At 39.9% G+C, this 20,255-nt stretch overlaps 1 protein-coding gene across 2 annotated transcripts in view; it reads left to right on the top strand.

Moving 5' to 3' along the window:
• Positions 1 to 20,255, top strand: part of LOC137088873 (zinc finger protein 521) — a 136,772-nt gene that overhangs the window by 53,176 nt on the left and 63,341 nt on the right. For both annotated transcript variants that reach the window (XM_067452234.1, XM_067452233.1), the window contains exons 3-4: positions 10,894 to 14,342; positions 16,394 to 16,478. In XM_067452234.1, coding sequence (XP_067308335.1) covers positions 11,250 to 14,342; positions 16,394 to 16,478 — 3,178 coding nt within the window. In that variant the 5' untranslated portion in view covers positions 10,894 to 11,249. The remainder of the gene's footprint in view (positions 1 to 10,893; positions 14,343 to 16,393; positions 16,479 to 20,255) is intronic.

The following is a 20,255-nucleotide window of genomic DNA, read 5'->3' as shown; positions in this document are numbered from 1 at the left end:
TGCTATGAGCAGTTGGAGTTTGTTTGGCTCATCCATCTGCTTTTTTTTTTTGGCCGCATGTATCGGCTGTAGCCAAGCGCAAACTGTTGTATACGGCTGCCCGTGCATCCTCACTCACTCAGGGTGGGAGAATCAGTGAAGCGGGCTGGGCCGGGCTCTGCTGGGGGACAGATTGCCCTCCCCCCCGGTGGGCCGCAGGGGACAGAGACCCAGCCAAGGCCCCGGGCAGAGCCGCCTTCCTGTTTGCTCACTCATACCTGACCTGCTCAGCAGCACTTCCACTCCCTGAGCACTGCACGCTGAGATGAGCCCGAGGATGAGCTGGAGAATGGAGCAAAGAGCTGATACAAAGACCCCGATCAACCTGGCTGAAGCCAAGAGAAGTCGGCATTAAGATGGAAACAGTTCCTCTTCCAATATGATTGTCCTATGATCGATCATCACTGACAAGATTTCTCCTTTATTGAAGAAATACAGACGCGTTCTGATCAATATCAGGTCTGCGGTTCTTAGTCTCGATCGATGTTTTTTTTCGCACAGTAAATCTGGAGAACAGAAGGAGAGGCTGTCCTAGTTTTCCCGTCCCAGTCTTTCATTTGTCTCCATCTTTCTGGGTGTCCACCTGTGCTGTGTGATTTCTGGGACACTGACCAAGTGTTAGTGCGTGCGCTGGGGCACATGGGTAAATGTGGATAAACCCGTTGATGCGCTGCTGCTCTCCTGTGGCAGACAGGAAGCTGTGTATGTCAGACGCCGGTGCTCCGATCTCACAGTATTCTACACAAGTGAAAAAGAATAGTATTGATTGTGCACTTAGAATGTACTTCAAATATTAAAAGTTTATATTAAATAAACATTAACCATTAATGAAGCATACGGCCACTTAAGTGTATTTACGGAGAGTGCACCTTAACCCTTTTAAGCCCTGAAGGCATTTTTAGAGTTGTTTTTGTCTGAGTGACATACACAAAAGTAAAAACTCCAGAACTATAGAAGGGAGAGTCAAAAGGTAGGTATCGTTTGATGGGAAACTTTTTTAATTTTTGGAAAAAAAATTCATTACATTTGGACATCCTCATGTTCATAAAAACAAAACACATTTTATTTGACATGGAATAGCTCAGGAAAGGAATAAGGTAGGAGGACAATTCTTTTTTGGTGAAGTTCCCCTACAGTTTCTGGTGACAGCATAAAGTATTCAAAAGTTTGAGAATTTGGAGCGGAAGTAGCCTTTTTGTTTAGTCCTTGACACCAGGAAGGCATTTTTAAATTGTTGTGGGATTATGTTGATTTTAGACTCATTTCAATCGGGAGCATCCTCTGTAAGTAATGATGGTCAATTTTCGGTAACACTTTAGTATGCGGAACACAAATTCACTATTAACTATGACTTTTGTCTCAATAAACTCCTAATTTACTGCTTATTAATAGTTAGTAAGGTATTTTTTGTAGCATTTAAATTTAGGTATTTGGTACGATTAAGGGATGTAGAATAATTTCATGCAGAATAAGGCATTAATATGTGCTTTATAAGTACTATTAAACAGCCAATATCCAAGCAACTAATTAATAGTTAATAACTGAACCTTAAAATAAAGTGTTAGCCAATTTTCTCTGATCTATGCATGCTTCATGTGAAGCTACATTTGATTTTACTTTGCTGCATGTGCGCCTGTGGGGTTTTATGTGTCGTAACTTGGGAATATCTTCGACACAATGGATTATGTGGATTCATGAGGATCTGCCGTAAAATAAAGATTTGTATCATTTTAAACGTACGTTAATTTTACACAATCGGAGCATGTTTCATGAAGTTACGTGAGGTTAAACGTGACATATATGCTGCATCTGTATATTCAGGGCGAGCTCACGAAAAATGCGTATAAATAGTACGAGTGTGCAATGTCGTGGAATGTATATGCCAAAACTCATTTTAGCGTGCATATGATACGCTGTTTTTTGGGTGCATATGATACGCACTTTATAGCGTATTATACATAAAAAACCCCACTACCCCCCCACTACCCTAAACCTACCCAAGAGAGCATGTCATATATACGCCATAAAGTGCGTATCATATGCATGCGAAAAACAGCGTATCATATGCACGCCAAAATGAGTTTTGGCGTATACATTCCACGACATTGCACACTGGTACTATTTATACACATTTATGCGTGATAGGGTTAGTTTATTATTTAAATATGGCTCTTGCGGGGCTTCACATACAAATTTCGCTCAAGTTTAGTCAAATCCCAAAATAATTATGCCTGGTGTATTCTACTCTGTGAGACCTTTCAAAAGACTATATGAGATGTGTGATGTTTTTGACCTATTACAGTACATTATTTAATAAATCATGCACAAAAAAGTATTTATCAGCAAATAACTCTAAGTTTATGTACTACTTAGGAGTTAATTGAATTGGATGCATTGTAAAGTTCAGACTCTAAGCTTTCAAATGACACTTATTTTGTGTTGATCAAGGCAGTAGTTTTGAAAAATATGATTATTATAATTTTCACAGCTTGCTGGCGGCCGCTGGCGGTGCACTCCGTTTGAAGCTAGTGTTCCACGAGTGCGCAAAGTAAATCAGCTGGGAAAAAAATCGCTCTGAAAATAATTTCAGCGACATAATTTCTCTGTTTCCGTTATAGTTGTGATCTAGACTATGTATTCCTTTATATTTAAAATGGCATTAAATTATATTTTAGTTGCCATCAATGTTTGTCAGTACACTCAGCAGTAAAGTTAACCATATATGTCAAAGACAATAGAAGTAATTATGACATTACTTATAAAGTTGCACTTATTCCTAGCCTATTGTGGCTCAGCCGGTCTTTAGTTCCACTAATTGCATTTAATGTCAATTTCAACTATAACGGACTGTAATGTAATTCTAGCAGTCACATATGAGTCATTGGACTGGATCTTGTCAAAACCAGATACCAGTTCTGGAAGAGTGTTCTGAAGGTTATTGTGTATTGTAATGCCAATGCCAAATCTGTGCATACATTTTGACCTATGGCTAAAGCGCTTTACAATGACCCAAAGTCTGCTATCATATTTAGGTCTTATAACAACGGTATAAAATATATCAAACTATTTTACTGGTTCACTGGTATGGAAAGAAATTCTTTTCGAGGGATATTTGGCGAGATTATGTTTTTTCCTCAGCGGTCGGGGAATTTAGGTCAGCATGATGCAATCACAGCTGAAGAGTCAGTAACTGGCCTCCTGAACAAGATTAAACAGTCTTAGCCATCGCCTGTTTGAAATTATGATGGATATAGATTAGAGGAGGAAGCCTTTAGCTGCTCTTCAAGTGAAATACATCAATGCATTCCTATATTTTGAGCCTTCAAATGAGCCTCACATTGAAAATAATATTCCATCTTAAATACAGCATTAAATGTTAATATCACAAAATACATGTGAAAGACCGCTAATAGAATGCATTTTGAGTTACCTTTGAAGTAACTATACTTGGAATGTAGAGTAGAGCTGGGTTTATTCCTCCTCTGACTTTGGGAGATGGCCAATCATCATTTCGAATTTTGTGATGGCAGCTGGGGTTGCAAAAGAAATTTTAGGGGAGGTCAGTGCTACCCCAGGCAGCCCATCTGGATACTTCCCATTTTGAGAGTGTCGCCTGAACACCTACGCATTATAAATTCAAGCCTGAGACTGGTGATGCCTACCAGTTTGAGTTCATTTAATTCTACATAACTTTTGCATGATGCCTGCTAGTATAGAGAGAAGGAAGATTCCTAGAGATCTGGGCAAATTGAAGAAAGCTCAAATAATGCACAGTTTAAACATGAATCCTTTGTGTAAACGCTTGAATGGAAACATGAGCTTCTCGTTCCTGAGAAGTACATGCGTTTTTCCATTGTTTTCACAAACTGTTCATTTATCACCCTTATGGCTCATAACATCTTCCTCTGTACGATGACATTTCCCTTTTAACATTTTTCATGTCATTTCCTGCTGTCTACTTCCTTCTTTAGCGTGACCACACCAGTGGGCTATTACTTAGCAGTGTCAGATGTGTTCAGTACGTATTCAGAAGGAATGCTTTAAGGAACACAATACATTTAAAGATTCAGCACCTATTTACATAGTTGTTTGCCAGCAATAACCAAATTACCAAAAATAATTTATTATAAATTATAATTATAAACAGGTTTTACTGGTCCTCGAATCTGATTGGCTGAGAGCCTTTTCCAGCCTTGCGATATTTACCCAGTATCAGCACTGGGACCATTTCACCGTTTGTATCAATCCACTTGAGGCGACTGTCATGGTGATCGAGCAAATCCACCATTTTTTTCAGTTCAGACACAAAAACCCTAGTCTATCTGACATGTTTTCTTTTAAATTAGCATTTTTTTTTGTCAGGCTCCTATGTTTAAGTTCAGTAATTTCACTTTAATGGCAATGAAAAGATTATTAGTCAGTTATTGAAATGCCTTATTTTTTTTTTTTTAAATGTCACTTTAGTCAATCCATGGGTAACACTTCAAAACAAGTCAATTTTTTAATTTTATTTTTTATTGCAACTCTAAGTCATTGTCTGGCTATCACCAGACCAAGCTCAATACAAAATTGAACATTGGTCTGGGGAGTCTGCTCTGTGTTTTCTACTGCACAAGAGGCGTGATCAACAAGCATTATTCAAATGACTCTGTATGCCTTTTGATAGTCTTCAACCAATCAGACCACAAGAGGCGTGATCTACAGGCAACGACCCATCGCTTCTCTATCCGTCATTGTGTTAAACCCGCCAATAGCGTGCCAGGTGGATAAGTCTGTGATTGGTTCCCGCAAAAGTGTAACAGAAGCAGTAGAAATGATTGTACAGGTTTCCAGACAATCCAAAAATTATGAAATCAAATCGCCGGCAGATCAGGCTGGATTTACCCATTCTATCTCCACCTGTTTGTACAAAAAGACATTAAACAGTTGCAAAATCACTAAAGAGGCAACTGGAAACATTGCAAATGATGAAAGCAAAATTCAAAATGTAACAATGAAGACACTTATCCACACTGTAGGGGGAGCTGTGATGTAAAGTGACTGCCAGAGTTTTATAGAATCACAAGGAACACTGTTGTGTTTTAGCCTGACGTGGTCATACTCAATTCTAGTCAGAATATGAGTCTGATATTGCTCCATTGGGCTGTGATTATGGGGCGTGTTTCAACCGAACCAGGAAAGGCATCATTTGGATAGACCAACAACCAATCAGAGCAACGAAGCAAGGCATTGTCAAATGTCAACAGAGCTCAACTGCACTGTGTTGCCAAGTCCGCGTTTTTTTCCGCCGGTTGTTTTCTACGTCCGCGGGTTGAAGCGACTATTTTGTGATATATAGACCCATGAGTGCGAATTTTAGCAGGGAACCGTACCAAAATAACACACATTTTACCCCCCAAACGCCATTTTTTTCTGGAGAACCTGAATGGGCTGACGCTGGGATTTAGCGGATTTGAAATGAAAGTATTTGATAAACGTATAAAATGTGCAGAGAGTATTCACTCAGTATGATTATCTCATTTTTGATTGAGGTGCCGTTTGGCAGCTTTTGCATCTGGTCTGAACTATTCAAATATTTGCGACTCATATATAATTATAGCGCCTATTTGACTATTAGTTTAAACACTTTCGCAGATGTGAGCTTCAGGTCATCAGCGGCGAGAACAGCTTTATCTTGACCAGTCCTTTGGCAATTTGCCATTGGCTCTTAAGTAGATAGTAGTTAAACATGACATTTAATTAATTTGAGGTATATCAAACGGGCAATCTTTGGTCTTATTTATCTATTACTTGTTTAAGAGCAAGTTGATTTGGCTAGGGGCATAGTTTCATAACTTTATATTTGGTGACACTTTATTTAAGGTCCAGTTATTAACTTTTAACTAGTTAGTTATTAGCATGCATATTACTAGGGTATTGGGTGTTTATTAGTACTTTTAAAGCACATATTAATGCCTTATTCTGCATGATCTTATTCCCTAATTTATTGAGGCAAAAGTCGTAGTTAATAGTGAATATGTGTTCCCCATACTAAAGTGTTACCTTATATTTTATTTAACTGAAAGCTGTAATCAGGCATAACATTATGACGTGTATTGGTCCCCCTTTCTTTTACAGCCAAAATAGCCCTGACCCATCGGGCATGGAATCCACTAGACCCCAGAAGGTGTGCTGTGATATCTGGCACCAAGATGTTAGCAGCAGATCCTTTAAGTCCTGTAAGTTGTGAGGTGGGGCCTCAATGGATCGGACTTGTTTGTTCAGCACAACAAACAAGATGCTCGATTGGATTGAGATCTGGGAAATTTGGAGGCCAAGTCAACACCTCAAACTTGTCGTTGTGCTTCTCAAACAAATCCTGAACCAATTTTGCTTTGTTGCAAGGTATTATCCTGCTTAAAGAGACCACAGCCACCAGGGAATACCGTTTCCATGAAAGGGTGTACATGGTCTGCAACAATGCTTAGATAGGCAGTATATGTCAAAATAATATCCATATGGATGGCAGGACCTAAGGTTTCCCAGCAGAGCATTGCCCAAAGCATTACACTGTCTCCGCCGGGTTTTGATGACTGCCGGCTTGGAACCAGCATTAAACTCTTGAGCAATTTGATCAGACAGCACAGGCCAGCCTTCACACCATATCTATTTATGCGCATCAATGAGCCTTGGCCACCCATAACCCTGTCGCCTGTTCACCACTGTTCCTTCCTTGGACCACTTTTGATAGATACTGACCACTGCAGACCGGGAACACCCCACAAGAGCTTAGTTTTGGCGATGCTCTGACCCAGTCGTCTAGTCATCACAGTTTAGCCCTTGACAAACTCCTTCAAATCCTTACGCTTGCCTATTTTTCCTAGTTCTAACATGTCAACTTTGAGGACAAAATGTTGACTTGCTGCCTAATATATCCCACCCACTAACAGGTGCCCTGATGTAGAGATAATTCATGTTATTCACTTCAGTTGTCATAATGTTATGCCTGATCTGTGTATTATAGTAAGTTGAATTTTCACTTGAGATAAAACCAAAAACATTTTGTTAGTCGATGTTTAATTAAGTTTACTTACTATAAATTAAGACAGTGTAAGAAAGACATGGATGTTTATTGTGATGTATTTTAAAATATGCATCATCTTTTCCATAATGTACTAAATAAATAAATAACACTATAATTTATGGACTGTCACTGTCATTACACTTTTTCAGTGTATTAGGGGCCTTTAATGGAGTAACAGCAGATATACTATACCATTAAAATGTCTTATTCCATTTCCAAGCACTCATAAAGTTGATGTCAAAAGTGTTTCCAGCTGTGCAGAGCAGAACAAACGGGTTACTTTGAGAGCTACATGCACTGTATGCTTAAAAAACAAAATCCTGCACCAACGTCAGTTCATAAGATGGAGGTCTTCCTCTCGAGAGTGGCAGGATGTTGGACGAGTGATGCTCAGGAAGGCTTTGGCAGGCCAACAAAGACAGACCCTCAGCTGTAGGGTGTAGGTTTTCAGGACCAGCATCCCCTTTGGCAGGCGCACAGAGGCCGCTGCCATGAGCCGGGGATGAGGACCCATGAGACTCTGGCTTTTATTTACTCAGGCTGCTAGCGTCCTGCACATTTCTCGTCTGAGTGAAGTACGGATAAAAACAAGACAAGAAAGAGAGACAAAAACATGCTTTCTTTTGCCCTGACTCTGATCCCATCAGTCAGTGTTAACACTCTTGCTCATGGACACTACACTATCTTGACACTGACATCTTAAAATGTGTTAACATAACACAGTTGGCTTGCTGATCGGAAGTGCATTAGTTTATATTTCATTGTATTACGGGTAACCATTTGTGTTAACTTTGTGGCTGAGCATTGTTGATACTTTTAGCTCTGAACTGTGCAATAGACCATGAGTCAATGGAAAATGGAGATTTAGTTAGAATGTGTATCTTGGGCTGAGCTGTGTAAAGTTATATGTTTAGAGGAACAGCAGGTCAACCTCTATTGTTATCTGTTTCCTGAAGATAGGCTGTCATGGGTTAAGTGCTCATAAATGCATGTTACCCTGGCAGAACCTAAGGGTAAAAACAATGGAAGAGACAGTGAGTAGGTTGCTTGAAGATGTCTCATAAATTCTAGCCATTTCCCCTTTGTTCTTCCCCTTTCCCAGCAAAGCCTCATCGGCAATTCACCCCATTATTTAAGTAGAGATATTTAAAAATTACCCAGTTTATGGTTTGCCTGAAGAACCAATTCATTTTTAAGGAAGGCCTGCATAATTACATATTTCTTAGTGATATGCAGACACTAAGCAAATTGTGTAATTAACAGATAATAAACTAAAAATAGATGTCCTTACTATGATCTTTTATTTTGTTAAACAATGACCTTCCAAATGCAGTCCTGAATGCAGAATGATTCAGCGTAAGCTTGGACTCATGGGATGATTCTCGCTCTGCGTGCAAAAGTTCATAGCTGTTATAGAAATATTGTGATTGCACAACAGCCAACAGTTTGAGACTTTTTTTGACCTGCAACTATTTTAAAGTGGTCATTTGTCTGTTCTGTCATACACCTGGGACTGGATACTACACTATAACAAATCAGCACCAGAACATATTAAGTCCAAAAAGAAAAAAGGGAAAGAAGATATGCTTTTCATGGGGTGCACTTACTTTTTCAGCACAATGTAATATTGCGAACACTACTCCCACCTGGTAATTTCAAGTCTGACAATGATTGTTTGGAAATGAATTGTTGAATGCAAATAATCGGCACACAAGTGGTGCTTTGATAGCTATGGTAGATGCTTTAAATGGGAAGAATTTGAGACAAACCTTTTGGTTTTAGTTATTTCCTGTGCTGCAGAAAGGCTGTGTCTCGCAGAAAGGCTGTGTCTCTTACTTATTTGTGAATTGCATCTCACATTAAATACACACCATATAACTAAACATACAAATATTCACCTCACTGTCATCCAACAACTTTCCTTATATTGGAAGAAATTTTACTGGTTTGCTGTGGTTGGTCACCTTTTATTAAATTATAGCAAACTATGTTTGGTATATACTTCAAGTATATAAATGCTACACATTACAACCATTCATGCACAGAACAAATTATATAAAGTACAAAAACATGATTGTACTTAGTGTTAAAGTCAAATTTATTTCCATAATGCACATCACGATCAAATGTTTCACATATGTTGAGAAAATATTGCATTCAAAAAAAAAGCAGCTCAAGCGGTGCATATATATTTTTAACACTCATATTAACACATAATTAAATGTGTATAATCGAGGGGCACTTCAATCATGGTAGCACATCATCAGGAAACAGATCGACCTGCATACAATTAAACGATATACAGCACACTAACACATTTTTAGAAACAATTAATTGCACGCAAACCTGTATTTTAAGACATTCACCAATTTGACGGAGCTGCTCTCACCTAAAGAGGTCGCAAAAGTCCTACGATAAATAACTCAACCCATGGGTTGTTACGTCTGACCCAGGATCTGGGTAACACAAAATCTACCCAAACACTGGATTGTTGCATCTGAACCAGGATATGGGTAACACAAAAACTACCCAAATGACCCAAAAGACTCAACCCAGAATTTGGATATTTTTTTTTTTTACCCATTTTTCAGAGTGTAATGGACCTTGCCTTTCATCTATCTTGACCATAAAAACTAGGAGGTTTGACGAGACTCTTATCTCACGAGACGAGACGAGACGAGACACAAGATCGGGTTCACGAGAACGAGACGAGATTTGTACTTAGTATTTTTAAGAAATACACAATGATGAAATGCATGACTAGAAATTAAAAATTATTTGCAGGTGCATTTGAAATGTTTTAACTAATCATCTCGTAATGCATGTAATTTTATTTCTACTTTCTGAGTATGAATTATCATATACAGTAAAAGACAGCAGAACTGTATTCTTTCCTGTATAATTGTCTCTTCAGACCTAAGAACTGCACATGAGATTCTGGTTACCTGCTAGCTAAACTCCTTCCTACTAATTGATTATATATTAAAAGTGCAAACAATAACCATAATCAAAGTACTCAATTTTCAAAGTTCAAACAGAGACCAATTTTTTCTTCGAAAGCATACAGGTACAGCGCTAAGAGATGGTTACAACTAGATAGCTTTCATATTATGTAAAATTCTCATGGCACAGGGGAGCTGTTTTTTAAACAGTGGTGACGTATTAAAATCACATTTGAATGCACCTTCCCTTTTACTTTCACTTTTGCAATCGTGCGTATACTCTGTGATTATCTGCGGTGGTGCTGAACCAGTTTAAAATATAAGTCTGGCGCTTCAACGAATCCTCCGCCATGGTCTTTTCCACTAACATGTAACACACTACACACACTCGTAACACAGGCTGAATACGACCGCTTCACTGACACACATTAATAACACACGCTTGTGTTCACGTCACGTAATCAATGCTCCGAACAGCTCGTTCTAGATGAGCTAATGGAATTGAAGCGAGTGTTATGATTATTCACCTGAATTAAATTGTTTTTATTTCTATAAAAAGCAATACTACAGTGGAGGTGTAATATAAACTTCACCCTCATACTCCTACATGACCAGGTCATGAGAATATGAAGAGACAGCTTTTCACCTCGTCGAGAAATCTCGTCACAGTTTAGTCTCGTGAGATCTCGTGGCAAGAGATCTCGTCACACCCCTAATAAAAACACAAATATAATTGAGATTTCTCACAAATGCCATTTTGTTTGAAGACAGATCTCTTGTTGCATCTGTATACAACAAAACAGTCAAAAGGTAACATATTCTGTCTTGTCTTCTGGGTGTTTTTGACAGATGGAACTGATATAGAAGATGACCCATCCTGCTCTTGGCCTGCATCCTCGCCATCAAGTAAAGACCACACATCTCCAGGCCATGTCGATGACTATGAATATGGTGAGGATGAAGGAGGTGCCGGCCTACCCTACCCATGCCAGTTTTGTGCGAAATCCTTCAGTCGCCTGAGCTTCCTTAAGTGCCACGAACAGAGTCACCGAGATAAACTTCCCTTCAGCTGCACATACTGCAGTCGCTTGTTCAAGCACAAGCGCAGCCGTGACCGACACATCAAGCTTCACACTGGTGACAAAAAGTACCACTGCGGAGACTGTAATTCCGCTTTCTCACGCAGTGATCATCTAAAGATCCATATGAAAACACACGCTGCCAACAAGCCCCATAAATGCCCAGTGTGCCGCCGTGGGTTCTTGTCCACCAACTCGCTTCATGGACACATGCAGGTGCATGAACGTGGGAAGGATGGAGCGAAAGGATTGTCTCCTCGAGAGTGGAGGTTAAAAGAGACACGCAAATGCAGCCGCTGTGAGGAGGGTTTCGACATGCCCGAGGAACTGCAGAAGCACATTGCAGAAAGCCACCCTGAGTGCTCTTCTCCTGTAGGAGCGAGTCTAGAACCTGGTCTGCAGTGCATTTATTGCCACGAGCCGTTTAGTGACGAGGGAACACTTCTAAGCCACATTGATCAGGTGCATGGGAGAGACCAGAAGAGCAACACTTGCACTGTGTGCTTTGAACACTTCCCCACTGTAGAGGAGCTGTACACTCACATGGATATTCACCAACTGCCAGAGTCCAGCAACAGCCCCTCCGTGTTACCCGTAGGTTATACTTCTGTTTCAAGCACTACCCCAGACTCTAACCTTTCTGTTGACAGTTCAACCATGGTGGAGACCATTTCCACAGTCCCCAAGACACGTGGGAGAAGAAAGAGGGCAACTCATAATGACGTGTTTAGGCGATCTGCCAAACAGCCAAAAGTTGAATACAGCTGCATTTACTGCAACAAACAAGTTTTCTCAAGCCTTGCTGTGCTGCAGATTCATCTTAAAACAAAGCATGTTGAAAAGCCAGAGCAGGCACACACCTGCCAATTTTGCTTGGAGATCCTTCCATCCCTTTGTAATTTGAACGAACACCTGAAACAGGTCCACAATGCAGAGGATACCTCAGGTGTACTTGCTAACTTGTCTGATGGCTTGCTTCAGTGCAATTTTTGCCCAGAGGTGCTTGGAGATCTTAATGCTCTGCAAGAGCACATACGGCACTCACATGGCTTTCCTAATCCAGTAGCCAAAGAAAGCAATGCATTCTTTTGCCCCAAGTGCTTTATGGGATTTTTAACTGAGGCCACGCTAGAAGAACATGTCAGACAGACCCATTGTGACTCTGGAAGCTTGCAGTTTGACTCTCCTCAAGCGGTCACTCCAAAAGATCCCATTGTGGAGATCTATTCCTGCTCTTACTGTACCAACTCCCCCATTTTTAACAGTGTTCTGAAGCTTAACAAACACATAAAGGAGAACCACAAGAACATCCCTCTTGCTCTGAATTATATCAACAATGGGAGGAGATCTCTGCGAGTCCTCAGCCCCTCATCTCCAGTGTCTGTAGAACAGGCCTCACTATTCAAACAGAACAGCACTTCCTTATGTTCAAGTGAGTTCATTTGTAACCAGTGTGGGGCAAAGTACACCAGCTTAGACCTTTTCCAGACACACCTAAAGACCCACCTTGATGGTGTCGTGCCACAGCTAACCTGTCCACAGTGCAACAAGGACTTTCCTAACCAGGAGTCTCTACTCAAACACGTGACTGTTCATTTCACCATCATGTCTACATACTACATCTGTGAGAGCTGTGACAAGCAATTCACATCCGTTGATGACTTGCAGAAACATCTTCTGGATATGCACACCTTTCTATTTTTTCGCTGTACTCTCTGTCAGGAGGTGTTTGACTCTAAAGTTTCAACTCAACTCCATCTTGCAGTGAAGCACAGTAATGAGAAGAAAGTATACCGATGTACTTCTTGCAACTGGGATTTCAGGCATGAGGCTGACCTTCAAATGCATGTCAAACATAGTCACCTTGAAAATCAGGGATGCTCACACCGTTGCATTTTTTGTGGTGAGTCCTTTGGCACAGAAGTAGAGTTGCAGTGTCATATTACCACCCATAGCAAGAAGTACAATTGTCACTTTTGCTGCAAAGCCTTCCATGCGGTTTATCTGCTTGAACGTCACCTTCGTGAAAAGCATTGTGTGTTTGAGGGAAAGACCCAGAACTGCAGCACCAATGGGTCCACGTCAGGTAGCGGTGATTCAGTTGCCAAAGATGATGGAGACTTCCAGGGCTTTCTGACCAACAGCCATGGAGTTACTGGTGCAGGGGAGTCTCACAACAGTCGGGATGGCAGTGAAGAAGACTTTGATACCTCAGAGATCATGTATAGCTGTGACATATGTGGCGCATCCTATACCATGGAGTCCCTCCTAACTAATCATCAACTTCGTGACCATAACATTCGCCCAGGAGAGAGTGCTATGCACAAGAGAAAGGCAGATATGATTAAGGGAAACCACAAATGCAACGTCTGCTCTAGAACCTTCTTCTCGGAGGGAGGACTTCGGGAGCACATGCAAACCCACCTTGGGCCTGTCAAACACTACATGTGTCCCATTTGTGGAGAGCGCTTCCCTTCTCTGCTAACTCTGACTGAACACAAGGTCACTCACAGCAAAAGCCTGGACACTGGAAGCTGCAGGATTTGCAGATTACCTCTGCAGAGTGAGGACGACTTCCTGGAGCATTGTCAGATGCATCCGGATTTGCGTAACTCTTTGACTGGCTTCCGCTGTGTTGTCTGCATGCAGACTGTCACCTCAACCCTAGAACTCAAGATCCACGGCACCTTTCACATGCAGAAGACGGGAACAGCATTTACAAATCAACCAACTGCATGCCAGGCTGCCATACAACTTCAACAAAGCCAAAGCCAGAAATTCTTCAAGTGTGCTGCATGTCTCAAAGAGTTCCATTCTAAGCAGGACTTGGTGAAACTTGACATAAATGGTTTGACATATGGCCTGTGCACGCTATGTGTCAGTGCTGCTGGTAGCAAGAGCTCAACTGTAAATGGAGGGAAACAGTTACATCATGGGTCTCAGACGTCAACTGGTCCTGCTGCTGGATGGACCCAAGGGGAGAGCCTTAGCCCTGCGCCTGGGAAGGGAAAGACTGTCTCTTCTTCCTCATCGTCTTCATCAGTATCACCCTCTATTTCCAAGACCCGTTGTTCCAGCTGCAATGTTAAATTCGAGTCTGAGGCAGAGCTTCAGGCACACCTGCAGACTGTACACAGAGACCAAACACCAGAGGGTGCTCATTTAAGGACTCCCGAGGGCTCCCCCATGTCCCGAGTTAGCCCCACCCAGAGTGACGAGGTAAGGTGTAACTCGCAGTAAACCTACTTACTCAATATATTTGCTATCAATACAATAGTGGTCATTTATTGTGTAGTACCATTAACTTAACTAAAGAAGAGTGGAAAAAAACAACAACAAACTATTCAAAGGATATATATTTTCCTTCCCTTGCACTTTGTAACAAATCCTTCTCTTGCGGGTCAAAATGACTTAAAGCCCTAAAATGTATTTGTTTTTTTGTCCAGAGCTTATTTAATTTAATTTAGATATTTCTCTCTCTCTCTCTCTCTCTCTCTCTCTCTCTCTCTCTCTCTCTCTCTCTCTCTCTCTCTCTCTCTCTCTCTCTCTCTCTCTCTCTCTCTCTCTCTCTCTCTCTCTCTCTCTCTCTCTCTCTCTCTCTCTCTCTCTCTCTCTCTCTCTCTCTCTCTCTCTCTCTCTCTCTCTCTCTCTATATATATATATATATATATAAATCACTTTTTTTGGGTGGGGGATGTTTTGTTATATTTTATTTACCTTTAAATTACTACATTTTGTCAATAAATAATAAATAAATAAATAAGTTATTTATCTTCGGTATGCAGTCAGACACATGTAGACTAGGGATGCACCGAATTTTCGGCCACTGAAAATTTTGTCCGAAAATGGCCCAAAAGCCCATTTTTGGTTTTCGGCCAAAATACTTTTATCACCGAAATGTTGTGATGACGCAAACAGAAACCGCGACCTCCGTGTACTTTTCTAAAGCAACATGTCTGCGAACTGCGTTGTGGGCGTATGTGGTTTATCTCACATCTGATGACGCATCTATAATATGGGTTGTAACTTGAAAATAATGCTTTGTTTATGTTTCTGTTGATGGATACACATACTGGCTCCTCAGTGATACACTACAACAGCGCTAATAAAAGAAAACCGGGAAAAACGGTCTCTCTTTGTAAACTTACTGCGAGTGCTGCAGTATGTTCGAATATGACCAGGCATTTTCGCCGTCATCATCACCTGGATGTAGAGCCAGAAGACGAGAATGAGAACTCACACGCGCACTCGTCTCGCAGAGCGCAAATATTGAGTTCTCTTTAAGTCTTGCACTTAAATGGACAAAGTCACACAAAAAGTATGTCAACATGTGTATATGCCTTAAGAGAACTTTGTACAGTCGAGAAATGTGGTACATAACCTCTTAGGGTGGATTAGGTATTAAAGGGGCAGTCGCCTTTTACTGCTGTATGTTTAATGTCAAACAAAAGATAAGGACATCACTTACTGCTCTTGATTGAATAGCTTTTGTAAGTTTAATAAGGATAAATCTTTAATTTAAACAGTTAAATATGCAGTTATTTTACATATTGATTACTTTATTCAAATTATGTACATTTCTGAAGGCCAGTAGGCCTGTGCATATTATTTAATGTACACATGAGTGAGGTCAAGTTAAACATTTTAATTTTAATTTTATTTTATACTGTGCATTGTTGCAATGTGCTAAATAAATATTTGCATAATTTGTAATTGATTTATTATTTGAAAATTTAATATTAATTTATGCAATTGCAATGCCTTGATTTTTAGTAAAGTTACACAGTCATAGCCATAAATACATTTATTGGTTACAATTACTAATAATTTATTTCTGTGTTTCGTTTTTCGTTTTTTTAGCCCTGGTTTCCTCTTTTTTGGTTTTCGGTTCCGGCCAAGAATTTTGATTTCGGTGCATGCCTTATGTAGACATTATAAATCATTTTTGGTAAATTTTGGGGATTCTTAGTTAGAATATTGAGCATTTTTAGGTTTTTCTACATGTAATGAAGCATTCCTCGCATTACATTCCAACTAATTTGATCCTCGGGGGAAGGATTTGTTACTTTTTTTTAATTTTAAGCACAACTTCTCAAGCCATTTTTTTTTTATTTGTGGTTCAAGTGTGACAAAAGTTCTAGGGTCTTCGACACTCGATTTAAAAAAAAATAAAGATGAGTTTTGTGTCAAAATAACGAGAAGGAAGGTTGTTGGTTTTAAGCATTATTGTCCAATACTAATCACTTGTTTCATTTTTTTCCACTGTTTAGAAGAAGACTTACCAGTGCATCAAGTGTCAGATGGTCTTTTACAGTAAATGGGAAATTCAGGTCCATGTGGCCAATCATATGCTAGGTAAGACTATTTTAATTTAATTTTTTATTTATTTTATTTTTTATTACACCGTAATGCTATTACTGGAAACCCCATTAAAATATATATATTCTAACATATACAGCCTATTATGTTTTAATAGGCATAGGAACTTAAACTTCAATGGTGTTGAAACATACTGTTTGAGAACAATGTCAAGGAATGTCAAATAGAACAAAGTTTTAGTGTGAAATGTATTTCAGGAATATGACACAATCGGTCATGGGTCTTTGTGGCTATCTTCTCTCCTGTTCTTTATTTGTTACGCTTATCTGCTCCTATTCACGATTTGAAGTGTTTCCTGGAAAGAAACCATGTTGGAACAGAATGGCCTCTCTGCTTGAAAGAAGCATGTTCCATTTTTCTCAATAGATATAGAAGCTTTTCATTTTCAGTTGGTTCTTCTGAAGTGCGTTCTGTTGCAGTCTCACGTCAAGTGTGTGTAAATCTGGACTGTAATTCCCTCTCAACCAGCATGTGCCAAAACTGCAAAGGGAACAAACAAAAGCCTAATTTGAGAAGCTCTAAATACCTTTTCCCTTGGACAAAAGGGGCACAATTTCTCCTGTTAATGGCCATCTGTAAAGATGAGGTGAAACGGGGGACGGGGGTCATCTGCGCTCAGCTGTCAGTGCTATTAGCGTATGTAATGGAGCAGGCGCTGCTCTTCAGGGTGTTGTTTCTAAGCACATATCCCTGCTTTATTGTCATCGATAACTCAATATGTAGAGAACTGAAGGCTGTTAAATATGAGCACAAAAGCCTTGTAGGTCCTGTAACTTGGTCTTGTGGTTTGTAAATTTAGAAAAGCGAGCTTTCTTTAGTGCATATTTGATTCACAGTCATTAATATAGCTGATTTCCACAGAGACATCTTTCAGAAAGCAATCAGATCTCACACCGATAAGGTAAGGAGGTGGAGGTGTGAACTGGACAGTAGGGACTGGTCTTGGCCACAGGAGCCCTGAGGTGCCTGCAGATAGAAACTCACAGCTTGAATGGCACAAATGCATATTTGTTGTTCGGTTGGTTTGTCTTTTGTTGAAGATGTAGAAAGGCTTAAGTGCCACGAGGACACAGCTGGTTTGACTTTCATTCCGAGACCACTTGCATTTTGATTATTGGATTTGTCACTAGTATATTTCTGATGATTCAAGATGAGACAAAAGGAAAGATGGCAAATTTCCATCATCCTCTAAAGCTTTTTTTTTTTTGGGCCACCTTTTCAAGGACAGTCACACATGGGCGTCCTGCATGTGGCATGAGGTGGGGGGTGGCTGATTACAGTCGCTGCAAACACATCCAGCCTTGTGCCGTTCCGTTGCACGGTGGGGAGTGAATGACCCGGGCAGCCTGGCCAGGGGAAGGGTGGGTGAGGTGGATGGCAGAGACCAGTTGGTGAAGGCTTGGAGCTGTGCAGGATGCACATTTGTTGTCCAGCAGGCCACTCTGTGTGAGGCAGCACTGTGGGCTGGTGTCATGCTGAAAGGAGGAGAAAATCTTGTGAAAAAAAGAGGAATGAAGTGAATAAACAGAGCAGGGGAGATACATTATTTCAGTGTGTGCAGCATGTCTTATTAGATGAGTTGTTTTTTTTAGAATGGATGTTTAAATGGAGAGTGTACATTCATGCTTGTTTTTAATTTCAGTCAGATTAAAGATGAATGTGTGCATTTTTTTTGTCAGTATTCTGTTTGCTTGTCCATAGTGATGATTTCAGCATGGCAATGACCAACGGAAACTGTAACACAATTCATTGAATGGAAAAAATTGAATGTAGAGAAATGGGGAAATGGTTTGCATTCTACAGTATAATGATTTAAGCTGTTTAAAATTACAGATGAACTGAATATCACAATCAAACTATTTTACATTGATGTAGGGGAAACATTACAGAATAGATATATGCAAGACTCTCGGCTGCATTGATTTGTGATAGATTATTATGGCCATAATCAATGGACAGCAGATGTATTTGTTTGTTTGTTTGTTTGTTAAATGTGTTTGTTTATTTAAGAGTTTAGATAACATTTTCAAATTAAATTTTCAAAAGACAAATCTAGACCATTGTGATTAAATAGCATTGACACTTTTTGCATGTTCCAAAGGCAAGGACTCTGCACACAAATCAATAACAATTCAAGTCACACATGATTAAACTACTGTTTGATTAAATATTATACCACATTCAAAGGTCTCTTAAGTAAGTTAATCTTAAATACTAAGTCAAAGTACTTTTAGACTTATAAAAAAAAAAAAAACCTTTATTGATCTGCTTCTTGTATTCTATTTCAAAAACCATGATACCAATGAATCTACTGTATTCAGTGGACCAAAAACTCAATGACAAACAAATAGGAAATTGCACACTTTGACAGTTAGTGTGGCCAGCTCATCCTGGAGTGTCTGCTGAGACTGTGTCAATTGGTGTCTCCGCTGAATTTGCCTCACCGGCACATCATTCTTGTGTAATCGACGCGCCATCCTAAATGAACCTGTCTCTTGCGTGATACCCAAAATTTTGAATATTCCTATCTAATATGATTTATGACCTGCAAGGTTGCCAGATTAATAATTATGCACTGTTTAATAATAGGCCAGAGGAGAACTGGCCTCCCGACTGAGTCTGGTTTCTCCCAAGGTTTATTTTTCTCCATCATGCCCTGATGGAGTTTTGGTTCCTTGCCACTGTCGCCTTTGGCTTGGCTTGCTCCGTTGGCGACACTAAAATTATGATCCAATTTATTCAACTAAATATACAAATAAAATGTATTAATTTGGTCATATTTAATTCTATAAACTATCCAAATTAAACTAGCCAAATCTAATTTTGTTGCAATATTGTCCTGTTTAACACTGTGAAGCTGCTTTGAAACAATCGTCATTGTAAAAGCGCTATATAAATAAAGTTGATTGATTGATTGATTGATTGATTGATTGAGTTACTGTGTACTGTGTTGAAGTACTGTGAATCGCAGATCTTTTAATGCCAGAACTAGAACATGTCAACTAGAAAATGGTTATAGTTTACAACAAAAGTGCTGTGTTTGACTAGCCTGACAATCCAGACCCACATCAAGATGTTTGTTCTGGAAACTCACCATTGACAGGGCTCAATCCGAGGGGCGGGATAAACGGTTGTCTTTCAATCTCTCTCTGCATGCGATTGGATAGCGCTACAACCAACCAGAGCAATGTGAAGCGGAGCTAGTTGATAGATTAAACATTCACTGTATCCTGTCGGCAGAACTCTGATCACATCTTTTTTTCACATCTTTGAATTACTTCAGTGCTATTCTTTGTACTTTTCTCAGAGAAAAGCTTAACTCCAAGTCTTCCAGAGTCGCGGTCAAAGCTGATTCGAAAGATCGCCGTTCGCCAGCCTCTGTGTTTACTAGTAGCACGCAAGCGCAACTCTGCCGTCATTTTCCGCCTACCGACTCTATACACAACATGATTGGCCTGACCAGAGTTTGGCGTTTACAGCTCAGAAGTGTATTGAGAGTTGCTAGACGACACTCGCGGCAGATTAGATTTGCTGCTGCTAGGGTGCGTCTAGATTTCTAGGCTAGTGTTTGACTTCAGCAGAAAAACAATCAATGATTCAGATAAAACAATAAAGAAATACAATTCCATCACCACCGTTTAAAATTGAAAATGACATGACATGACATATATGATGTTCCATACTATAATAATAGAATTTGTGCTCTGTATTCCACCCATCCATGCACACACCCGGAGCAGTGGGCAGCCTTTT

Source organism: Pseudorasbora parva, chromosome 9, assembly GCF_024679245.1.
Source record: "Pseudorasbora parva isolate DD20220531a chromosome 9, ASM2467924v1, whole genome shotgun sequence".
In the NCBI taxonomy this organism is placed as follows: Eukaryota; Metazoa; Chordata; class Actinopteri; order Cypriniformes; family Gobionidae; genus Pseudorasbora; species Pseudorasbora parva.
This window is presented reverse-complemented; position numbering and strand designations above follow the sequence as displayed.